This window comes from Zootermopsis nevadensis, unplaced genomic scaffold, assembly GCF_977971745.1.
Source record: "Zootermopsis nevadensis isolate Lab colony 2312 unplaced genomic scaffold, Znev_1.0 Znev_ptg000001l, whole genome shotgun sequence".
Classification (NCBI taxonomy): Eukaryota; Metazoa; Arthropoda; class Insecta; order Blattodea; family Termopsidae; genus Zootermopsis; species Zootermopsis nevadensis.
The window spans coordinates 11154047-11177846 of record NW_028259133.1 but is presented as its reverse complement, the minus strand read 5'-3'; the positions used below and the strand labels follow the sequence as shown (position 1 = coordinate 11177846).

At 39.6% G+C, this 23800-nt stretch overlaps 1 protein-coding gene across 1 annotated transcript in view; it reads left to right on the top strand.

The window, feature by feature from the left end:
* Myo95E (Myosin 95E) overlaps positions 1-23800 on the top strand; it is a 105816-nt gene that overhangs the window by 45291 nt on the left and 36725 nt on the right. Inside the window, exons 2-5 of the mRNA XM_087342686.1 lie at positions 4841-4967; positions 16800-16915; positions 22926-23125; positions 23743-23789. Coding sequence (XP_087198812.1) covers positions 4848-4967; positions 16800-16915; positions 22926-23125; positions 23743-23789 — 483 coding nt within the window. The 5' untranslated portion in view covers positions 4841-4847. The remainder of the gene's footprint in view (positions 1-4840; positions 4968-16799; positions 16916-22925; positions 23126-23742; positions 23790-23800) is intronic.

Below are 23800 nucleotides of genomic sequence, written 5' to 3'. Positions count from 1 at the left end.
AACTAAATACATATTTTCAGTGTAACTTGTTATTGGTGGAGTTTGTTCCCAGAAACACTGTTACAGTTAACTTATGCGTAAGTACTTTCTTTAGTAATCACTTAACGAATGTCACCAAAGTCGTCAATCTGCGGTTCGCTTGCCGAGGGTAATAGACGAAGGAATTTAAGATTGCGTATAGGCATATCCAAACTTTGAAGTAACATAATGCAGTATGCGACAAAGTCTGTATTTTATTCTTAAACTTGAATTCATGGCAATATTATTTTATTTGTACTGTTCGTAATTTTCCGACAACCGTGATTAAATCAGAGGTAGTAATTTTCAGCACTAGTGTACAATCATGTTAGGAGAGACGGGCAGATGCTGCAAACTCAGTAAAAGTTAGAAGGAATACCGCTGAAATGGTAGAAGTGTTAGGTTCAAATTTAGTAAAAGTAGAAACGTTTGAAGACTCAAGAATCCCTCACAAATTGTTGTCAGAGGCGCCTAAATTGACGTCAGAATATAATCTCAACAATGAGTAGTGATGATAAGCTTTTGTTGTTACGGCATTGAACCTCTCGGTTTCATGTGCCAGATAATTTAGTGCTGTGAACAAGTCTCATTGTGCAGTGTAGTAAATGATCCGGAAGTACGTCTACAGAGAAGAAAGGAATTTGCATTTTTTCCCTGTAAAAGCGGAGCTATTGTGTTTCTATGGAGATGAAGCAGACAGCTATAAGAACCCGTCATGTGAATGAAGTGGTCAGTGACTGGCCTGTATTGTTAGGTACATCATTTGGGCGGTGTGGTTTACTGCTTAGCATGAGAAGGCGACTTCTGTACCAGCCATGTGTACTCATATTACATTTGCAGTAGATGGTCAGTCGCCAAAGGTAACAAAAGATGTGATTTAGAAGCAACTAATTATGACATAAAGGCAGCGGGCTTGTTACTCGCTACTCATAAATGCACACTACAAAGACAAAGAAACCTCCCATATGGGAGGAGGCCAAGCCCGACTTCGGGCTGTTTCGCCGTAGAAGGAGAAGAAGAAGAATTATGACATAAAATAACCTGTTACCCTTAGGAGGTTATCCTCAGGGCTTTGTGAAATTTACTTGTTATAGCTTAAACGACTTAAACTGTTTATATTAGTATTCCGACAGGAAGAAAGAAAAATAAGACATGTTACACTTCAGTGGTCACGATGGAAAACTGAATCTAAAAATATTCCTTATTATATAAGCTAATAAAGATGTTTTGAGGCCATGTCTTCATATTTCGCTATCAAAAGTACAGTTATTTAAAAATTATAAGAATCTAAGTATACTTATTTAAAACTTGGTATCAGAATCCAAAAATAGTCATAATTTGCATAAACAACTGTAATTTTTGCTGTTACAATTAAGGTATTCAGGAATTACTAATGTGACAAAATGCCTACAAATATGTCTGCTACGCATTGTAGTGTATAATCGTATATTCTTGTACCACTGTTTCGTTCCGTTTGTATCTGATTACAATTCAGATCTGGTAAGAAATGGCTAGACTGAAAGTATCTGATAACTTCACGTAAGGATCATTATTTGTCCCATTTATTACACCGCTTTTTATTGCTAAAATAATACGAATTTGTATATTCTGCTAGTATATTATCAAAAAAATATCAGCTTTTATAATCCGGCTTACGAGCATAGAATTTGAACAAATCTCCTGCGTCAAAAAAGTTTGGGAAACCCTGACGTGTAGCATATTGTAAGAACCTAAAATCTATACAATCAATACAAACATCTACATTGTACGAAGGCAGCGTCACTCTGAAAAGCGCTTCTGTTAACCATTACACCAGAGCAGAATCGATCCGAATTCTGTTCCAGATATGTTGCTAAAGAGACCAATTTACAACGTTCTAGCGAGAATTAAAGGCCCGTGATCCATTCTGAACGAGGTGGTCACTAAACTGATCGACAAAACTGAATATGGGGGCACTGACATGTGATCTAGAGAAATAGTTAATATCTGTACCGTTGTCATGCTAAGAGCATCACAAACAATTCACGTCATGACAGAATATGAAATTAATGTGGCCCAGAGAACTATAATTTGTCTTGTTTTGTTTGAATTTATGGATTTTGAGTGATTCTCAGCCTAAACAGGGATTATTTACTTGAACAGCAGCAAACCATCTAATATTTGTAATTGTGAACGTTTGTGTTTTGTGTGCGGTATGGGCTGAATTCCTAAAAAAAATTAGACCAGTTTCGGCTGCAATGGTAAAGGGAAGAGCGTAGCTTGAGGGTATTTGAGAATAATATTTGGACCAAAGAGGGAAGAAGTAGCAGGAGCCAGGAGAAAATAATAAAATGAAGAGCTTCACAATTCGTAATGTTCACCAAATGTTAATAAGGTGATAACATCAACGAGAATGAGATGGGTGAGACATTTAATACGCATGAAGATAATGAGACATGTATACAGTTGTAGTCAGAAAACGTGAAGGAAAGAGAACACTTGAAGGACCTAGGCGTAGACGGGACGATAATATTAAAATAAAATTTTTAACAAATAGGGTGGTTGTGGTTAATGTGTCTCCATAAGGCAAGGAATTTCTTGACTATCCGAGCTACTGTCAGCTTCTCGTGGGGTTAGTGATGAACTGAAGTAATCTAATGTATTAGTAACGGTTATTCAGAACGTAAGTCTACTGCGTTCATAGAAAATTACACTTCTGCGAATACTTCAACCAGGTGACGCAGCATGAAAGCCGTCTCTCCTTTGCAAATCCCTCAGAAATTGCAATTTTCACTACGGTACTGCGTGTTACAATTAATGATGTTTAGCTTTTCTGAAATGAACTGGAGCCGCCGACTTGATTTTCCACTCAAACACTTAACAACAATCCGAAACCATCACCGTTGCTACAAACCTTGCAGAAACCTTGCAATTAATACTTGTTCATTTTGTTCAAGAAATGTCACGACACGACCCAGCGATTGTACCGTAGTCTTGGCTAATTTAGTCGACATAACACATTTTTCGTTTCGCAAAGATCCAATAACGTTATTCTCCATATACAGGGTATACACAAAAGAATGGTGCGGTTTCAAAAGTTAATAAAAAAATTATTTCTCACCTTACACGGACACAACATACACCGTCAGTGGCGGCAACTGTCCAAGTTTCTCTTGTGCTACCAGCAGTTCGCTTCTCATGCTTACTGCGAGGCCGCGGGACCAGTTTCAAAGATGGCGTTGCAGCAGGAGAAGGCTTTCTGTGTGCTCCGTTTTGAGGTGTCCCTTGGCCACCCCGTTCGCCAGATCTTACACCGTGCGATTTCTTTCTTTGGGAGTTCGTTAAAGACAGCGTTTATGTACCACCATTGCCCACGTCCATCCATGAACTTCGTGATCGGATAACGCATGCACTGCAGGTCATTACAGAGGACATGCTACACCGGGTCTGGGACGAGTTTGATTACCGTGTGGATGTGTGTCGTGTGACCCAGGGTGCAGACATTGAAGGATTGTAATTAACGCATGAGAAACTTGAACAGTTGCCGCCGCTGACGGCGGATGTTGTGCCTGTGTAAGGTGAGAAATAAATTTTTTATTAACTTTTGAAACCGCACCATTCTTTTGTGTATACCCTGTACGTCTTACGGAGCGTTCACGACGAAGCAACTAGCATCGGGCAACAGGCTATAGACAATGTATGTTGCTTATAGAAACAGCATGCAATACAATGTGAGGTGTTCTCAACGGGACGACAGCGATATCGCTTTTAAAATTATCGCTCGGTTGCAGGCGATACGTGTCGAGAGCAATTCATATCGCTTATCGTTATGGAGAGGGGTTGTTTGTGCAGTGTAGACACCAAAGTTTCGAAGAAGCCTGCCGTTTCCATCTTCAGCCCTGATACTGTATGTTTATCTGAAACAGTGGTATCTACCCAAGGGTCTACACGGCGTTACAACCAAGTACATCCTTATTGTTTATTTATGTGGGTTTATTGTCGGTTTAATTGAGACATCTCTTATAAATAACCTAAACAGATATTTAGGATTTCCAGAGCCAGTCGCATCGACCATGATACTTCCATTAGAATGCCTACTGAACAAGCTTTTGTCTACGGTTTGGTTAGTAGGAATAAGCACTAATCACCATTATTGTAGTCTACGTGTGGGATTAATCTTGGCAGAAGAATAAGGGATGGTATTATGTGTGGAAATTAATTAAGAACAAGATTCCTCAGAAGTTTCTTCAGTTTTTTGTTAATGAATGTGTACTGTAATGTACTGTATACTGTTCATTCTTGTCGTCGTACGTACGCCGTGGCCCAAATAAAAGGTAAATATTTATTTATCTCATTATATGATGATTTACCTGCCGCTTTGATTACTTTTGCTAGAGTTAAATAAATAGCTTTGTTGTTAAATTATACAATGGAAATGTTTAATTAAAGTATAAGGACTGTGTAGTAATGATTTAGCACCCTTAGTTAATTAATAAGTATGGCATTCATAATTGATTAAAGTAATTTGTCTCCCTGTTGAAAATGTAGTGGGAGTTCACAAATAAACCAGCATATTCGTACTTTATGAAATTTTATTTCGTTTATTTAGTGTATCTACATATTCGTGAATTATTTTTAAAAAGGAAAAGTAACAAATAATTGAGAACGCACCAAACTTACGACAAGTCAAATGCTCTACTCGTGGTTTATTTTATCATTTTAAACAGATCGAAATCATGGCGATGTTTGCAGTACGCTAGACATTAGGAGGCCTTACTTGGACCGAGAGAAGAAAAGTAACTGCTGTCATATGATTGTATGGTGATGTCTGTTTTTGTTGCAGGGGTGGGATGGACGTATTGAGTCTGGACCAGGAGGTGGGCGCCTGGGACTCGGTGCTGATGGATCCCCTCACAGAGGATAGCTTCATCGCAAACCTGCACCAGCGCTTCAAGCGGGACCACATCTACGTGAGTAACATCAGCTTATACTGACTTGCGTGGGAGGTTGCTAATATCAAGATGAATCTTAGGGAGGTGGGCTGTAAGGATGGAAAATGGATGGCGTTGGCTGAGGGTCGTGTCCGGTGGCGGGCTTTGGTGTTGTCGGTGTTGGACCTGCGGGTTCTGCTACTAGGAGGTTAGTTATGGTGATGAGACGTGAGTATGTACTTAATTTTCTCTTCGTGTACGTCTTGACCAACCCCGTGTGTTTAAAAAAGTGGTCCTCATGTGTTACAGAAAATGTATTTTCCATAATATGTATTTGCGAAGTTACTGCCCTTGAGCATCGCCATTGTATGTAGTTTATTGCGTTCCTGATCGGTCTGAATACTAGGACGCTGTTAGCGAGTTGCGTTACCTGCCCCCAGGTTCAGTAACAGAAATCAGTGTCTGGTTATAAGTTTTCGCGGTGCTTCATTGTTAATGTTGACACTCCATCTCTCTACTGCTGCTGAGGTCCCACAAAGTGCTCATTTCATATACCTCACAACCTCAGTTCAGGCCTTAGAGTTTCCGTCAACAGCCATTTTTAGCCCTAACATTTGTCGCTGACAGAACCACATTAACTATTCTCCGATGAAATTCCAAACGGTCTTTCATTCCCCGCTTCTTATGCAGCTACCAAGAATTGTATGCGTGATGTAAATGCACTGTGATATAAGAGGACAATAACTACTACTCTCCACGGATAGAAAATCTGCACAGAATATTTTGACACCACTACCCGAGTACATGTATTCGACTACGATGTGAGGCTGTTGAACTGTTATCCTCTTCTCCGTATATGAATTTCGCTTTATCCCGTGGATTAGTTCAAACAAATGAGTAATTACAGTATGGTCACTACGCCATTTACGAGCTATAGGCTACAAAGCACATTCGATAGTCGTGAATCCGCTTTTCTGCATCCTCATTGATTTTTTGTGTATCGAAGGCCATTTCAATATTCTCTTTCTCGAATCATTCCACTCGAATAATTTCTTCTAGACCTGTCTTCTCCAACACTTTCAGAAGATAGGAAAGATGTAAATCTATCAAACTGTGGATGGAATTAGTTTTATTCGCTGTGCTGATCACAGTAACTTCGGTCCAAGTGTTCACCGCGGGATGACGGAAAAAAATGGTCCAGTTTCTTGACCATTCCCTTCCTTTATTTTTTTGTGGAAATTCAGAATTTCCCTGTGATATAAGCAGATCCATAAGTAGTTATTAACATGTGTCATTTAAAACCGTAGAAAATTCTACGATAACTAAATAAAATCACTTTAGGAGAACATACTTGATAGATGTGTAAGCACGTGTCATTCATAGGACACTGCAGTTATGACGGGCAGAACACTTAGACTCTACGTTACGTGATAGAAATATCTGGAGTTAATTCTTTAAAATACAGTGTTTACTATAATTGTGCCACCAAATATAACATTCAGTAACTCTGCATTTTGCCTACATATTTGTGGTTTTCATATGATTTTAAGTGTTAGCAGTATTTCCCTAACCTAAACTAACCGACTGATATTTGTAACGGAGAACTGTTTTCTTTTTTAACTATATTTTAAACTATATTTTGAATTAAAATGGACGAATTCTATCTCGTTCTGATTATAGCCTCCTGTTTGGTAATAAAAAGTCAGAATCAGATTGGTAGATTACATTTGTCAAAAACTTGTCTTTGAGTCACGAATTTGGATTACTGTAGCGCCGTCTAAAGTTGGTGTAAATACTTTTTCCATGCTTTTGTCCTGCCTTAACTTGAACGTCTTCATTTCGTCTTAAATGACATGGAAAGGCATATCAGTCTGTGGCTAAAACCTAGGTTACTGAGATAAATTCAAACTTTTTGTAGCGTTTGTCATGTGAATTGTTGATACAGGGCACATATCAACTTTACTGAGAACTGTCCGCATCGGGCAAACGATAAGTTTGCATTGGAACGAACAACTTCGATTCCAGAAATGAATACTCTCTCACAGAATAGATCCCCTTACAGTATTGGAATTTAGTGTGTTTTAATGAATTTTATTGGTCTTCTTAATACCTTTCATTCCGTGTACCTATATAATACAGCATACTTCAGTGCCCAACCACATTAATTCACTGTCGTTGTTTACTATGTCAACATAGGCTTTTCCATTCTAAAATAATTATCATCAGTGCCTCAATATTGTCTGTTCTATAAATTGGTTTGACAAGAAACTCCTTCACATACTTATATAAAACTTTTGTGTTGATGTCACTAAAATCCTTAAAATATTAACATTCTTGAACGTAGTTCCCTTAAGCCTGTCCAGGCTATTATTCTCTTGACTTGTGCATAGAAGTTTTAATACTACCGAATAACCATGGATGGTGTATCTCAGCATAACAAGGAAATTCAGCCCTGATGATGAGTATTTTAAGTGTATAATGAAATATTATCAGGGCCATCACCCTAATGATGGAGGCAGCAAGCACCTCTGGAACGTCGGCAGACTTCTATCAGAACACGAGGCACAGTGACCCAGAAGACAGCATCTTCATATTCACTGCCGTGAGAACCTGAAATGTCACGTGTTTACGTGTGTGTTCATGCTGACCCATGTACATGGAAATGTCTCATTCAAATAACGGGCTCCTACCACGCCAGAAGGTGCACTTATTTTGCCCACGTCATTAAGGATTCTGTGAATGTTCCCTCCATTAGTAAATTTATGTACTTAATCTTTAATTTTTTCCCTTTTTTCTGAGTTGACACTGTCGACAAACAGTTGCTTGTGATTTATGGAAATAAAAAATACATATCTAAAAAATGGCTTGTGGCTGTTTGGTACAGAATGCTGTAATGTAATTTGGCTCAGAGCCTAGGAGTGGTGACATTTCTTTTGTTATTTCTGTTCCAACGTGCAGATAGTACTAAAGAAAGAAAAGTAGGATTGGAAATTTTGCTCTTATATGTCGCGGCCCCTACCTAATTACAGCTACCATCACTAGGTGTGAAATTGACGGTTGATAAAGGAAGTATCATTCGGTACTTTTGTTTTTGATCTGAACATAATTGTGCAGAACATTGCCCACTTTCGAAGCATATTAGCGGAACTCGGGATTGCTAAACAGACGTCTAGCTGTGTCTGTGATGATTAGCCCCAAGTGTTCGTCTTCCGACGGGTCGGTAGCCAGGAAGGTGTTTTGGGTTTCCGGTTAAAGTAGGGATTTACTTTTCCAGAAAAAGCCATTACAAACTCCTTGTTAAGACAGTGCATCTTGCAATGTAATGCATAAAAACCTGACGTTCTACCGCTTAGCTAACGTGCTTTTTCCCAAGAAAGTGTATTCCATTTAAGCTGCTCCACTTTTAAGTGTTCCTACGAGTGGGTGAGGGTAAATGTAACAAGGTCCATTATGATACCGGCCACTTACCGAATATGAACAGAAACAAATTTTGTCGCCTTATTCTTCGAAGGTTGTTGCGCTTTCTTACTTCAGAAGGATTGCGTAGATGCGTTAGTAATTGTCAGCATTAACCATGCGCGTGGAAACCCAAATATTTATAAAGCAACGGGAGATAGCAACTTTCATTGCCAGGTGCTTTGTTGTCCTATGCAACGGTGTTCCCGGAATAGAAATAATTGTACTCGTAACAACGGTTTGTGTTTCTTGTTATGCGTTTTTTGCACGAAGTCTGTGCATAATAGATGATTTTGGCTGTCTGTCCATCCGAATGTTTCATCTCCGAGACTGTTCGTCTGATTTTAATTAAATTTTATGTTAGGGGTTCATATGAAAAAGTAAGTGTGATTTCATTTTGTTTGGTAGCAGTTAAGTGTATAGGCTGTTCTACTTTACATGAAGCTGAATTGTAGCAAAATCTGCAAAAATATCGTTTTTCAAAAACTTGGACATAATGCAAAGTACCTCTTAAAATCTTTAGTCCTTATTTGGGCATTTATGGCTGCCAAAAATATTTTAATAAAGCACAGGGAAATGTTATTTCTGACTCTGCCATAGAGATTGAGGCAGTGTGTTCCTACGAATCCATACGGAGCCACAACCCAAACCCAGAAGATCAACATTGACTCCATTATGTATAGTACCAAATGACAGACGAGGTGTGCATTTAAAACTACCTGAGGGAGTCTTTCTTTTTCTATAACTTCTTGTTTCTCATCTTGAAATCGGCGAGCCTCGCGGGTGTCGTTTCTCGTCCTACGGTCATTCTCTGCATTTGGCCGGACCGCCCGCTTCTGTAGCTGCTTTCCCTGATGCGGACTGCCTCTACTGGCTCCCGTCCAGACACTTCAATTTTCTCTTTTTGTTTGTTCCTTCTCACTCGAACCTCTGTCTCTTTTCCAACAACTTTCCATTTCACCGTCCCTTATTCCTTTTATGTTTCACTTCTTATTAATTATTTGATTCTTTTTCAACCGCGTTCACAGCTAAAAGTTGCAAAATGCGACTCTTAGCTTCTCCGTCTGTCTGTATACTGGAATGTGACAACCACCAAACTGATTTTCAGGAAATTTGCTCTTGGGTAGTCTTTCATTTGTCTAATATGCCGGTTTTTGGCGTAAGTCGGACAATCGCCGTTAATACTTGGTCACGATTCGAGTCAGGTCGCTCCATCTTCCGTCATCACATCCCATCTCTCTATGTGATTCATCTCTATGTTAACATCATCCTATTTTCTTTTCGGTCTTTCAAGTCACCATTCCACGAAAGGTTTCCTCACAGAAATTCTGTATGCTTTACCTGTCTCCGTCATTAGAGTATATACGTTCTTCCCATCGCAGTCTCTTAGACTTCACTATCATGACAAGGGTGACATGTAAAATTAGGAATATCTTCATGATATAATATCATAAGCTTCCCTCGTGCTTCAGGCTTCTTTGGCCCGAGAAAATTCTGCAAACTTTCCGAAACATATGTAATGTATGTTTTCCCCTCATGATAGGATGTCATTTCCACAGTTAACGCAAAATAACTCGGAACCCTCATGTAGATGTTTTGGAAAGAAGACGTATGACAATTTTTTAACTTCATAATGTCTGGAGCAACTATATACTGAACCTGAGAAGCATAGACTACATTAAATGTCGTTTATACAGCTCCCCTCAATTTTACGCAATCGGAGGATACGATTTATAATTGTGTTATGCATGACTCAAACAAGTTCTCTAGACAGCAGAATGTTCAAGTTTATAATAGCCGCTACCAATGTCAACATTGTTTCTTCATGTGGAATTTGAGGTTTTCACAGCGGTGAATCTGAAGATTGCTGTCTTAATCATTTTTTCATACTCCAAGACCTATATATGTAATAAGCGAATATTGGTTGTTTGGTGATCATTTACTATTAAGCGATAATATTTACGAATATGTGTGTTGTTATAACCGTTGCCATAGTAATAGTGTTAAGGGACTTTGGGCCTTATTGGATAATATTTATGACTGTATTTACAACTTTGCGTTTTTTCTGTCATTCTTGTCGGGTAATTTACTAGTTTATTATTAAACGTTATGTACGCCTGGCTTCAAATATCGGAATGTTTTATCCAGTCACCATTCTCTCCCCACTTTAAAACATTCCTAACGTACGAGAATATTTCATTCGCTTCTGCCTTCATTTTTTATACGTATTATAATCACTCTGACCTGTGACTACATGACGTATGGGAGATAAATTCTCTTCGGATATCCCATTTTACTCCCTCCTTTTTACAGTCTGAAGTATCTGTGTTCTTTATCAAATTGACTGTCTAGTGGCACTTTTTCACCCTTTCCTTTGTGTTACTTCTCTTTCTTTAATTTCTTCCATCTTTTAGGTCTTCGTTTTTGTGAGTGTGGAAGTAAAGGGGAAATGGACAGTCGTCCATCTTGTTGAACTGCAAGAGCAGCGAGGGGACAAGTTTGAACCTTGCGCATGTAACCATCTAGCTGTGATACAGCAAACGATCTCGCTGTATCCCCTTACGCAAGAACAGGATTTAGATGTGTCGACTTCTGTACAGTTCCTTACAACCCCTAGGATTGCTGGCTTTTTTCTCTGAGGTTGTGAAATTCGCTCTTGAGACAGTAGACTGAAACTTCAGCATCGTAAAAGGAATCTTTATCTGACCGAAACACTTGAGGTCATGGAATAAATTCGTTATTTATTCCCGACAGTGCATTTCAAACTGTGTTACGTTGTCTTCTCATGCCGAAATGACCGTCTGTTGATATCCCGCTGTTATCTTTCGTGTGTCATAACTCCTGGTTGATGAGCTCCGTTTCGTAATGCAATTGCATATCCTTAGGAGAAATGCGGTTTGCATACGAGTATTCTTAAGGCCGCCATTCACGATCGCTCCAGATGGATGACATCCGAATGGATGACGTCCAAACGGATGTCGTCCAAAGAGGTACTACATTCACGGTCGCATCACGCCAGTCGCGGTTTGTTGTCACTCTGTGAAGTGCGTGGTGTTTGCGATGGACGAAGAATTGTTACTAGCTACGGCAGTATGCCTGTATATTAAAAGGAGGAAACCAAAACGAAAGTTGTCAAAGCAATGGCTCTTAAACAGAAGCAATTTAAGTCACGTCAATTTAATTAGTGAACTGAGTTTGGAGCTGTCAGACTGGAGAAACTATTTACGAATGGATGAGTGTGCTTATTTCCGCTTATTGGGGCTAGTCACGCCTGTGATACAAAAACAGGACACGAATATGAGACAATGCATCAGTCCTCATGAAAGATTGTCAGCGACTTTGAGATTTTTGGCTTCAGGCATGAACTATGAAGAACTGAAGTATGTGACAGCTACTTCTCCACAACGTTTAGGAGTAATTATCCCCGAGACTTGCAGGGCAATACTGCAGTGTTTGAAAGGATACCTTAAGGTAAGGTCAGGATTATTACTATATTTGTTAAAATTTAATTAGTTTCTAAATGTAATTATTTTTTTACATTTAATTAGTTTCAATTAGTTCGTGAATCACATGACTGATGATGCCACTTAAGAGGCGAAACATGTCTCATAATATATTTTAACTTATTTGTAAAATACATGGCAACTCTCTATATTTATCAATAACATCAATAACGAAATCACGCCCCGACATTATGCAACTTTCGACTTGACTGGACGAAGGCTCGTGGCATGAGAATGGACCACGTTTCCGCCACTCACGATACGATGGCGCGATGGAGTGATGGAGCGATCGGATGGATTATGGCTCGACAGAATATCCAGACGAGCCCACCGCGCCACGCCAATGGACTTGAGTTTCCGCATTCACAGTACAATTTTGGAGCGACACCGCGCCATTTGGACGAATGGAGCGATCGTGAATGGCCGGCTTTAGAAAACAGCAAAGATTTATAGCATATTTCTTTGTATTTGTCGGCACAGAGAGCTGGTGTGTGAATTTGAATTTTGGTCCGCATCATCCCAACATGTGAGCCGGCGTAGCACAGTAAGTATAGTGACTGACTACGGACTGGGTGACCGGGGTTCCTCTAGCCTCTGCGTCCAGACCGGTTCTGGGCCCCAGCCAGCCTCCTATCCAATGGGTATCAGGGTCCTTTCCCGCGGGGGTAGATCGCGGCCGGGACGTGATGCTGGCCACTCACCCCCATCTAGTGCCGAGGTCAAAAATGAGTAGGAGCTATATCACACAATAGCCTTTTCTGAAGCATCAGGAGTCTCTTCAACTTCAACCTAGTATTCTAATCCAGACGAGATCTTCAAACAGATGTAGACCTCAGATCTTACAGCCTGTAGACTACTGCGATATATTAATTGTTATACTGATTAGTGTGGTTCCGAAAGAGTTTTACATCCTTCTAAGTCTTTCCATGTGTTTATTCGTCCTTCCACAGGCTCAGACGCGGTTACTAATGTGATAGGTTCGTGTGGTTATTTAAATGGGATAGATGGGTGGCTATTATATTTACGAAACTTACTTTGGATTTGCTTGTCCTATATCTTCCAAAATCTGGATTTAATATAAGTCAGAATGTGATGAAGTTGGAGTGAAGTGAATCGTTTACTGTAGATGGAGTCAGTGACAAAATATACACAGAATTATCATTGGAGTTTTATCCGTGGTCTCAGAGTGTGATCTCGTAAAGTAAGTTTCAGAGAAACTCTCAATTGGTGAAACATTACTTTATGAAAAACCAATATGACGTTGATGATGTTGACGTTTTACAAATTCGTGGGCACAAGAAAAATAACAAAATAGGCAAACAGAAAAATCAAACAAAATAAAAGACATTAATTAAGAATATTTAGTGTTTTATGCGTGTTTTGCAATGTGAGTACTTATGTTTCTATGTACAGATATGAGTAAGTCCCTATTTTACTTTCATGGATCATGATAACTCAAATACAATATAATTTGCATTAACCGTGTTTCTTGGCTATCCGGGCCCCTGCTTCCTCCATTTGCCACGGATAATGGGCCCTCTCTGTATTTAAAGCAGCTGATAAGCCTAATATTTAATTTCCGTTGTGAAATGTCGCTGTCAAGTTGAACTATCGTGAGCATGTGCGTTAGGATGAACACGGACGACGAGAGTTGTTTCAAATTAACAAATTAATCGAATTAGCACGTGGAGGATATTAATGGAACTTTCTCCGAAACCCACGTCCAAAAGTGGTCAGAGATTTTTTTAGAATGGAACTCTTGCACACAAAAAGCTCCCTCCGGTTATGTCGCCATTTTACTGCTACAGTTGCTCTCTTAATGGCCATCGCTGGAGTTACGTCACTTCTCCCGCATTCTACAAAGAAAGCTTTGAAGTTCTTCTCGCAGTAGTGTGAGTTTAATTTCTGTATGCCGCTTAGTTTTCGTTAAATAAATAGGAACTTATTTGGAACAGCTGAGATTATATGTATTTTTTGAAATGGCTGAACTGAATTTTATCGTACTTATGCCATTCATTCTTGTCGTCAAAATATACTAAGTACAAAACGTATAAGTTCCTAATCGGATAAATGCTACCAATTTACAACACATGCAACATTCGACGTTTTGGAAATTCCTTACTTTGAGTGTTTTTAATAAGGCAGTTGTTTTAGTTACTCAACTAAAGTATAAACCTTTCTACAAATATAGTCATTAATATAAGTATCACTTGGCTCACTTTTTCTTTCGGAGTCATGACAGTTGAATAAAGTTAGAATAAGCGGCGGTGAAGGAATGGTTTTGGCGGTATGTGGGGGTGGGTTGGAAGAACAGAAAACGTTCGGGCCCTTACACAGCATTAAGAACCAAGTGCCAGTCGACAACGGTATGCCCTGCATTCCAAGCCCCTCAGCCCACTCCGTCTTTCTTTAACACACTCTTCTCTCTCCGTGCCAAATGGTCGAAAGATACCGCCTAGTTTGTTTCTCAAACCGTGAGGCGTGACGCCTATCACCCAGTGCGAAACCTATTATGATGAACGCAGTACGTTCTTCTGCAAGGTTGGCACACAGCCAGAATACTAGACGGCGCAACAACCCCGAAGATCATAGATAATAAGAAATATTTGTTATTCCGTTGTCGGTTGTCAGGTTCTCATGATGGCTAGTGTGAAGATATCTGTCGTCTCGTATGATGCGCCGTGGAATCACGTAGAAACTGGCCGACATTTCATAGGCGCTTACTGCCGCCGTCATCGTACTGATGATGAAGAGAGTAAGGACTGTGAAACATCGGTAAATTTCTATGATACTATGCGGCGCAACTTCCCAGAAGATAGACATCTTTATTATTCCATTTCTTTCGTGGTCTTGAGTTAAAGGTAACATAATGCTAGTGAACCTCAAACATCGTCAGTTGACTCTTTAAATATAGGCCTGAACTGTATAGAAACAGCGTCTAAATATAGTGGTAACTGTATCTACCACCTTTACCTTTACCATTTTGCACACGAAGTGAATTTAGCCTAATTATGGTATCGTATTATCCTCACAATGAGCAGCAATGCTTACAAACTTTATAGGAGTAGCCTGTATTTGCAAATTTACCTTCTGAGAGTTTAGCACAGCTAACATGGTAAAGGTTACTAATAAGCATTATTCTCAGCCGCTTCGCTTCACCTTACTACATCAAGCCTGCGAGTTGTTTCAACAGGATACACTTTAGTTTTATTCTATTGGTCTATCTTCCAAGCGGTAATTTTCGATGATCGGTACCACCAAAACTGTATACGGTTTCTTGTTTCTTCCGAATTGTATGTTCACTCATGAATTAAGATATTATAGTATAAAGCTACTAGGAGTACAATAATATGAGACGTGTCATAATCTTTCAATTGGATTACTCATTCCCACATTTCATAACATTCTACGACAGTAATTGTACGACCAGTTTACGTATTGGTAAAGGAGGGCTGAAGTTCATATTAAGGTAAAATATCTACTGACTAACTAACTAACTAGATGGCTTACAGAACCCGAAGATTCATCACCAAATTAACCAAAACCCTCCACCGGACCCAGTCCTGGGCCACCAATCACCAGTCTCCTTCAACTTTTATCTCCCGTAGATCCCGCTTGACATTATCCTCCCATCTACGTCTAGGTCTCCCCAGCGGTCTCTTCCCGTCAGGCTTCCCAACCAACACCTGGTTCATACCTTTGTACCATTTATGCGCGCAACATGCCCCGCCCATCTCATTCTTCTTGACTTAATCACCCTGACAGTAATTGGGGAGGTGTAAAAAATTTTAAGTTCATCATTATGCAGTTTTTTCCATAACCCATCGTCTTCTCTCCTAGGCCCAAATATCCTCAACACCCTATTTTCAAACACCTGCAATCTGTGTTCCTCCCTCTGAGTGAGAGACCGTGTTTCGCACCCATACAAAACAACAGGCAAAATTATTGTTTTGTATACTTAATTTTCAGGTTCTTAGAAATCAGACGGGAAGAAAAAATATTTTGAACTGAGAAGTAGCAAGCATTTCCGGAATTTAGTCTCCTCCTAACGTCCTCACGAGTGTCATTTTGATTTGTTATTGTTGGTCCCAAATATTTGAGCTTTGTCACACTTTCAAAGGATTTATTAGCCACCCTAAGACAATTCTGACTACCTGTCTGCTGACGAGATACTAACGTGTACTTAGTTTCTTCTGAATTTACTTCTAGTCCCACCTGTCTACTAGCCTCTAACAAAAGGTCTGTGTGTTCGTCATTATTGTATTTATGTCGTCTCCCAAGAAATTAACATCATGAGAATATGCCAGGAGCTGGTGTGTCCCATTCAATTGCAAACCCTCCTGCCTATCTTGCACTTTCCTGATGGCATATTCTAGCGCAAAGTTAAAGAGCAAGGGAGACAAAGCATCTCCTTGTTTCAGACCGTTCTTGATGGAAAATGACTCAGATAAATATTTACCTATACGAATTTTCCTGCAGGCTTCATTTAAGCGCATTTTTATTAGTCTCACTAACTTCTTTGGTATACCAAATTCAATAAGAATATTGTATAGCACTTTTCTCTTCACAGAGTCATAGGCGTTTTGAAATCTATAAATAATTTATTTACGGTCCCACTGTACTCCCATTTGTTCTATAGTATCTGACGAATGCAAAAGATGAAAAATATCTACTATGTTATTTATTTTTAAGTCAGAGTGTATTTTCTTGGTACATCGCATACAAAATTCAGATCTGAAATACTAAATTTCTTGTACGGGAATCCTGTAGCTATGTGAATTTCGAACTGGGAAACATTCATCGTCAGATTTCTTTTCCTGTCGTTGGAGTTGACCTAATCGGTCATAGATCATTTCCTGCAACGCTTTCGCGAAATGAGTACTAATAATATTCTGCTGTGTTTTGATTACAGACTTACATCGGGAATGTGCTGGTGTCAGTGAACCCTTACAAGAAGTTGGCTCTCTACTCTGGGGAACTGGTGAAGGCATATCGTTGCAGGGGGCTGTACCAACTACCGCCACACATGTGAGTACCAATTCAGTACGTGGGAATATTACGTAAAAGTTCGTTTATTTTATATTTGTTCTTCTTGTCCGTCGGCCCTGAGCCTGGTCCACCCCTGCCATAACGTAACAGCGTAATGCAACGAGGGATTTTGAGGACGAGACGGCGCTCATTCTGGCCGACGCCCACGCTTTCACCTGTAGCGTAACAAACATCTTTTGGCGGTGGCTGAAACACCGACAGTAGCTTTTAGTTCCGGCACGCCAGGAGCAAAAAATCGTCCACACATGCGCGCATTCTCTGTTACGATACGCTGTTAACGTTACGGCAGAACGCGCTTGTGTGGACCCAGCTTTAGGCATGTAAAGAATCCAGTGAGTCCAACAAATTAATGATGGTCCTGATTTCTGATGCTGGCACAGTGTGGATATCGGCTGTGTTGCCAACGTTTCGGAGGTGGAACATGCTTCATCCATCTTCAGGGATGACGTGTGTGACACATATTCACTGTGAATTATCGCAAAAGTCTAAAACCAGTTTTAATGAAATTATATCAAGACTGGACAACGCAGACTCTGCTTTGCATAAAGACTCAAAGTTCTTATAGTTTCACTTTTTCTTCGTATAAAATGTTTTCGATATAGGCTAATGCCCATCAAGGCTCTGATAACTAAATATTTGTGGTATAAATATTAGGCTGTACTTCAGGTATGAAAAACGTACTTATTATATTTAAGTTAAATTAAAATTACGTGTCGAGTTTTAGTTTGATTCTGGCAGTCGCGAATAACCGGTGCAGCTGAGTAGATAGTAAACTAGTTGACTAAGTAAACTATTAATTATCTTACCACTACTCTGGTATTAGAATCTGAAGCGCTAGGTATCAAAAATAATTTTCTGGCCGAATGACTCTCACCATGTACTACGTAATAAGGAGATCTTCCGCAGAAATGCCGTGAATACCTCTGTACTCCCAAACAGACATATCTTCTGATGTGTGACTGACACTTTTTCGGTTGCCTGGAAACAGTCCTATGCTTATAATATAAAAATTGAGAATAAATTGTGTTTTAGCTGCGGTCCGGCCCAAATATATAAGTTGATGACAGCATTTGAAAACGCCGTTTTCCAATTCCCGAACCGCCGTGCGATGTGTCCTCGTGATCGGAAGAGATCCTCTGAGGTTCATCCTTGAAAGTTTATAAAAAATAGTAGCTCGGATGAGTAATAAAATAAGTCCATCAAGTAGAAAAATGGCATCAGTTTACCATGTTCACAGTCAGTCACGGAAAACAATAACTGTTTATCGACGTAAATGGGTTAAATGACGATTCTGGAAGGCAATTAAAGTGCTTGAAAATTGGTTAGTCGATAAAAGTCCGGATCAGTGTAACTTGTTTTCGTACGTCTTTCCCTTTTAATACTTCTGACAAAGTCAAATCGTTATGACTGAGATATTCAAGCTCTCAGTCGTGGATCAAATCCCACGTTAATCTGCAGAGGTGGTCCTATGCACATAACCAAACACTTACACACAATTTCAAAATAAAAGATGTTGTTCACAATATTTTAGTCACTTTGGGAGCATTCACTATTATAAGACGTAAAAATGTTCGTCTTAGCAACGCCATGTTTGTTATTCCGCATGTAACAACGTGAGAACCACCGCTGAACAGATTTTCGTAATTTCTATGCACGGAACTGAGTCTTGGTGAATCCTAGCAACAACTTTATTGACACATTACAATTTTGGTTAAAACTGTACAGCAGTAACGGACATTTTACATGACCACAAACATGCGTTTTTGTGCGCAGAAGTGCGTGGTGGTGAATTCTCGAGTAGGGAATTCCCATCCAGACAGGTGCACACCCAGTCTCGTGGGATATTCCTTGGGGTAATACCCCCTTATTTATATCAACCAGCTAGACAGACGCCAGACCTCTCGCTCAAGCTGAGGTCATTGACCACAGACGATTCTTACGTCACTGGCGTCATTGAAAAAGGTCAAAGTTCACATGGACCACCTGACCGCGCCACCGATCCCCGCCACAGATCTCCGAAAAGCAACTAAACACGTCACTTCTTGTATGGCGGGTTTGTGGCGATACCCGGGCCCAGCACCACTCTAGAGACATTTCTGGGCCCGTCTGTTGTCTGTCTGTTTGTTTGTTGCATTTCGCGTAGGAACCTAATTTGATGTCTCCTTTTTAAAAACTGTAAGTAAATAATGAAGAATAAAATATTTGGCCATGTTGGGTTCTGTACACACTCTTACGTTGTATTTGTGTGATATTTTCTTCCAGGTGAAAATGCCTTTTTTCACAAGATGACGTCTCTGAGGGCTGTGTTGTAGTTGGTTCCTTGTAGTACACTACATTTTTTCTGAAGAGGGAGCGGTTCTTCGCCGTATTTTGCGTTACGAGACAAGCTTATTCATGTGACATTTTTGGGAAAGGACAGATCAGAGTAAGAGGGAGACCAATGTAAAAGAATGTAGAAAAGGAAAAGAAAAGCCAATGATAATTGTGCGTCTAACAGATTGTTCTAGCCTACGAATTTTATTAGTTTCCCGTCCGCAGAAAAAAGCGACGGCAGCGGAAGGGTGGTGACTCCTAATAAGATTTGCCACATCGTTAGAGAAACAATCTTCTAGATGTCAACTGGGTTTATTGCCACTATCTAAGGCTTCCTTCCGCCACTTCACAGCAGTACATTTCTGTAGTCTTCTTTTCTGATTTGTCATTTTCAAGATTAATTAGACTTTCTATTGTGGTGTAAGTGGTAGAATTTAAATATGCGGTTTTAAGTTTATCGTCTTCAGGCTTCGATAATAGACGTAGGCCTTGGACCAAATTATGTTTGGTAACAGTCGTTCATGTATTATTCTGTGACCAACACTAAGTTACTTTTATGAGACATTTTGAAAGCGATTCAGCATGCAACGATCGTAGAATATTGTATTCGATGCAAGAGTAAGTACATTTTCAGACTGTGTTGTTCAGTCACAATGTTTATAAATTCCTGATACACACACACTGACACTGGTACATATGCAGCCGTCCTTCAATTGTTTTGCTTTTCTGCTCATTCACCGCGTCTATAATCCAAATGAGTGGTCACCATTAAGACTGTGATCTTCATAATCGCTGTCGTGAGAACAAGAAATCTCGTAATTTAAAAATATGTTTATGGAAACACACGTGTTCCACAGATGTTTCTAATGACAGCAGTTATGAAAATTAAGCTTTCTGACGTTATATATATGAAAGTTGATTTTTTCTTGTAATTTGTGTAAAAGTATGGAATTTAATCAAGCATCCTGTTTGTGAAACTCAGTCGTTATTGTATTTGAAGGTTGTTTTCAGCTTATTACGTCTCTTGCCAACTTAATTGGTTTGGTGGAACAAAACTTGCTTTCTGGGTATAGAAGAGCCTCTTTCGTTTACTTTATATGAGCAGTATAATTCTTTGTGAGTTTCCTGTAGCATTTAAGTATAGGGCCTATTCTAGAGTAATCTCGGTTTGTAGGTTTCGTTTCGGAACGGTGTCGTGAAATCCTCAATCCCCAGTGTTACTATATATCAGAATTAGTTTTGAGAATGAGAAATAAGAAATTAAACTTCCGTTACTGTAATTACACACAGTAAAGAGTATACAGTACTTTCGAAAATACCGTATATTACTCATTAGACATAAGAAATGCATAAAAAATTCTAAATGGAAAGCCTGAATGGAAGAGTCATTTTCCAAATCTAGACGTAGATGGGAGAATAATATTAAAGTGAATCCTGTGAAATAGAGTGTGGTGTTGTTGACTGGTATCAACTGGTTCTGCAACGCGTGAGAATAATTTCTTATAGGTCTGCCAGTAGGAATATTATCTTCGGTATTGTCCAGCGTCTGAACTTTATTTTATGTGGGGGCCACACGACATTTCAGGACTTGGCTTTACGTTTGTCCTCAGCTCATTGGTTGTCACTGTACTGGCAGATTTTGTATCGGTACGTCTCAGTTGTCTAGTGATAGTATGCTCGCCTAGAAGGCTGTGATGTTGGTAGAAGCCCAGATATCTGTCATAAATTCTGAGAGCAGACATGCACAGTCCGAGATGAAAATGTCCCCGGTGGTGCAAACATCTTGTACAAACTTTTGAATTAATCAATCTATTAGTAATTAGTGTGGTGGGCGTAATGGATGGTTGGCTATTGACGGATATCATCACGTGAAATGAATCACAAACATGCTAACCATTTGTTTCTGCCTTTTGATATATTTTTTGTTAAGCAGAATACGAAGCTGTTGGTGTAGACTCCAATGAATTAATTCCAGATAGCGAGCAAATATCACGCAATACATTCTATGTCTCTGCCTTATAATTATTATAAATCGTAATTTAAAAACTTCTGCTTCGTCCCTTTATCTGTTTTATGCTTCCTCTGTGGTGACCGTGGCAGTGATGGTGTGAAAGTTACAAAACGACTAGCTGCAATGTTTATTCAGCTGGTTTGATGGCGTGGCGTGAATAGTAAGGGATATTATAACCACGTGATTAATGATGAGGCTGACGTTAATTACCTCGCCATAATGACAATGTGATGCTGCTGCAAGTCTTATCTAGACCGCTAAGGTCTGCATGCTAATCTGTAAGATCATTGAATCAGTGAATGTTTAAAGAAGACTGTGTATAATAAAGAAAATTTCGCATCGCCACTGTATCGCATGCCAAGTTTTGATTTATGACGCTTCCAACTAGAAATATGTTTCGTCATTCCATTATCTTTATGTGTAGTCAGTTACACCGAATGCACTTCCCTAATTATTGTCACCTAATGCTTCTCTGACACTAAACCAAATATCTTTACAGATCTAACAAATAGGCCTAATTGAAATGTTATTAGGTGCAGGTGCACTAGCCTAGTATGGCCAGTAAAATTTCACGGGAATGAACAGTTTTTTGTGTTGCATAGTTTTGCAATTTATTGCAGCGTTATATTTTCAAATTGCTTTGAAAGCAAAAGATTTATATAATTTCTTTAAAGTTTAAATTGAATTGTGAAAACATCTTCAAGGCAATTGAACACAGAACCGGCCGCCTAACTCCAGACTTCCGTCAAACGCAGACTCCTTTAGCTTGTTGCATTTCTTGTTACCATAGTCGCAACCGTCAGAACTTAATTTCTTTTTTTCCGCATCGTACGAACGGCGCCCTCATACATTTGCTATAACTTTGGGGTGGATGCAGGTTTTATTGCGAACCGGATGATTGCCTCAGCAGACAACAAGCAAATGACAGTTGTTTATAAACTGTTCGGTGTTTAAATCTCCAGATTTTTATTAGTTTCTTTCATTTTCAAGTGTTAGGGACTAGGATTGATGATAATATTAAAATGAATGTTAATGAAATGTGTTGGGAGGTATGGACTGCATTCATCTAGCGTAATATAAGGCTCTTGTGTACGCGGTACTGAACCTTTGATTTATATAAGAGGTTAGTAATTTCTTTATTAGCTGAACGACTCAAAATGGACCCTGCTTTATGGAATTGACTCATTAGATAGATAAGGACTGGTGCTGTAATATAGTGCTAACTGAACGGGTCCTTCGTACGAACACCTCTGGGACGGAATAGATGAGTGTGCAGCAGCGGTGGATTGATGACAAGTCAAAAGAACCCGAAGCACAATCAGTCTTCGCTCTACGGAGATAACGCATTAAGACATTTCGCTCATGCCAACTCGTTTGACAGGGCGCATTCCGTCCGCTTCGCTCGTCATCCGAAAGCTAATTCGCTCATCGGAAATGTTCCGAACATCAAACACTTGGTTACGAAAACGTCGCGACGCGACGCACCGTCGACCAGCGAGTCAAAAAAGACCAGGAATAGTGCACGAGACCTCGCTTTACGCTCTCTGCTTTGGCGTGCATCTTGTGAAAGATTTTGCTTTTCCTCAGGCAATAAAATTGTTGATTGTTGAAAGTTTGAAGAGGTCAGGCACTTGTTCTGCGTTGTATCCCAGTTGATTGTTGCAGCTACGCTATCGCCGGCTCTGCGTACAGGTTCCTGAGGGACCGGAACGAGGACCAGTGCATCGTGGTGTCTGGAGAGAGTGGCGCCGGGAAGACAGAAGCAGCCCGCATCGTCTTGCAGTTCGTGGCCCTCGCGTCGGGTCAAAGTCGGGAGGTTAAGATCATGAAGGAACGCCTGGTGCAAGCGGGGCCGCTTTTGGAAGGTAAATTAATACCTGTTTTTCGTTTGAACTTCTGCACCAGCATCCACGTTTTTGAATGATGGACTGTTTTGGTTTCTCGGCGCATTTTTACACTTGTAACATTAGCCCTATGAATCACGAAGTTCATCTGAATAATATTTAAACATTCTGTTTCTGCCTCAAAGAAATAAGAGTGGCCCGTTCTTAACGAAAAGCACAAAAAATGCACCTTTTAACTCAGCTGCATGTTGAGAACCTCTGAAATGAAATTTTATTATGGGGAAATTTTATTAACTGCTGTCGACACATTCCAACTTGAGTGCAAGTTATGACCTCTTTTTTGTATTGTCGCAATTTTGGTCCTCGATCAGAGAGACTGGTGGAACGAAAAGCAGTTAACTGTATCGTTCTTAAAAATGATGCTCATCAAAGCTCTCTCTTCATTGACTTTATTAAATTTATCCATCCTTCATTATGATTTTCTATTCAAACGCTGCTTTTAATTTCTGGTGGCACAAAAGATAGATTTATTTTTAAGTGTCTCACATACAGATGTACTAAGCGAATGCATTTAGGTTATTGTAATCCCGTAGATATAAGATTAAATCCATTGTGAATTAATTTTCTCTTTTTTGCAGCATTCGGAAATGCAAAAACATACAGGAATGATAATTCTTCACGTTTCGTGAGTACTTT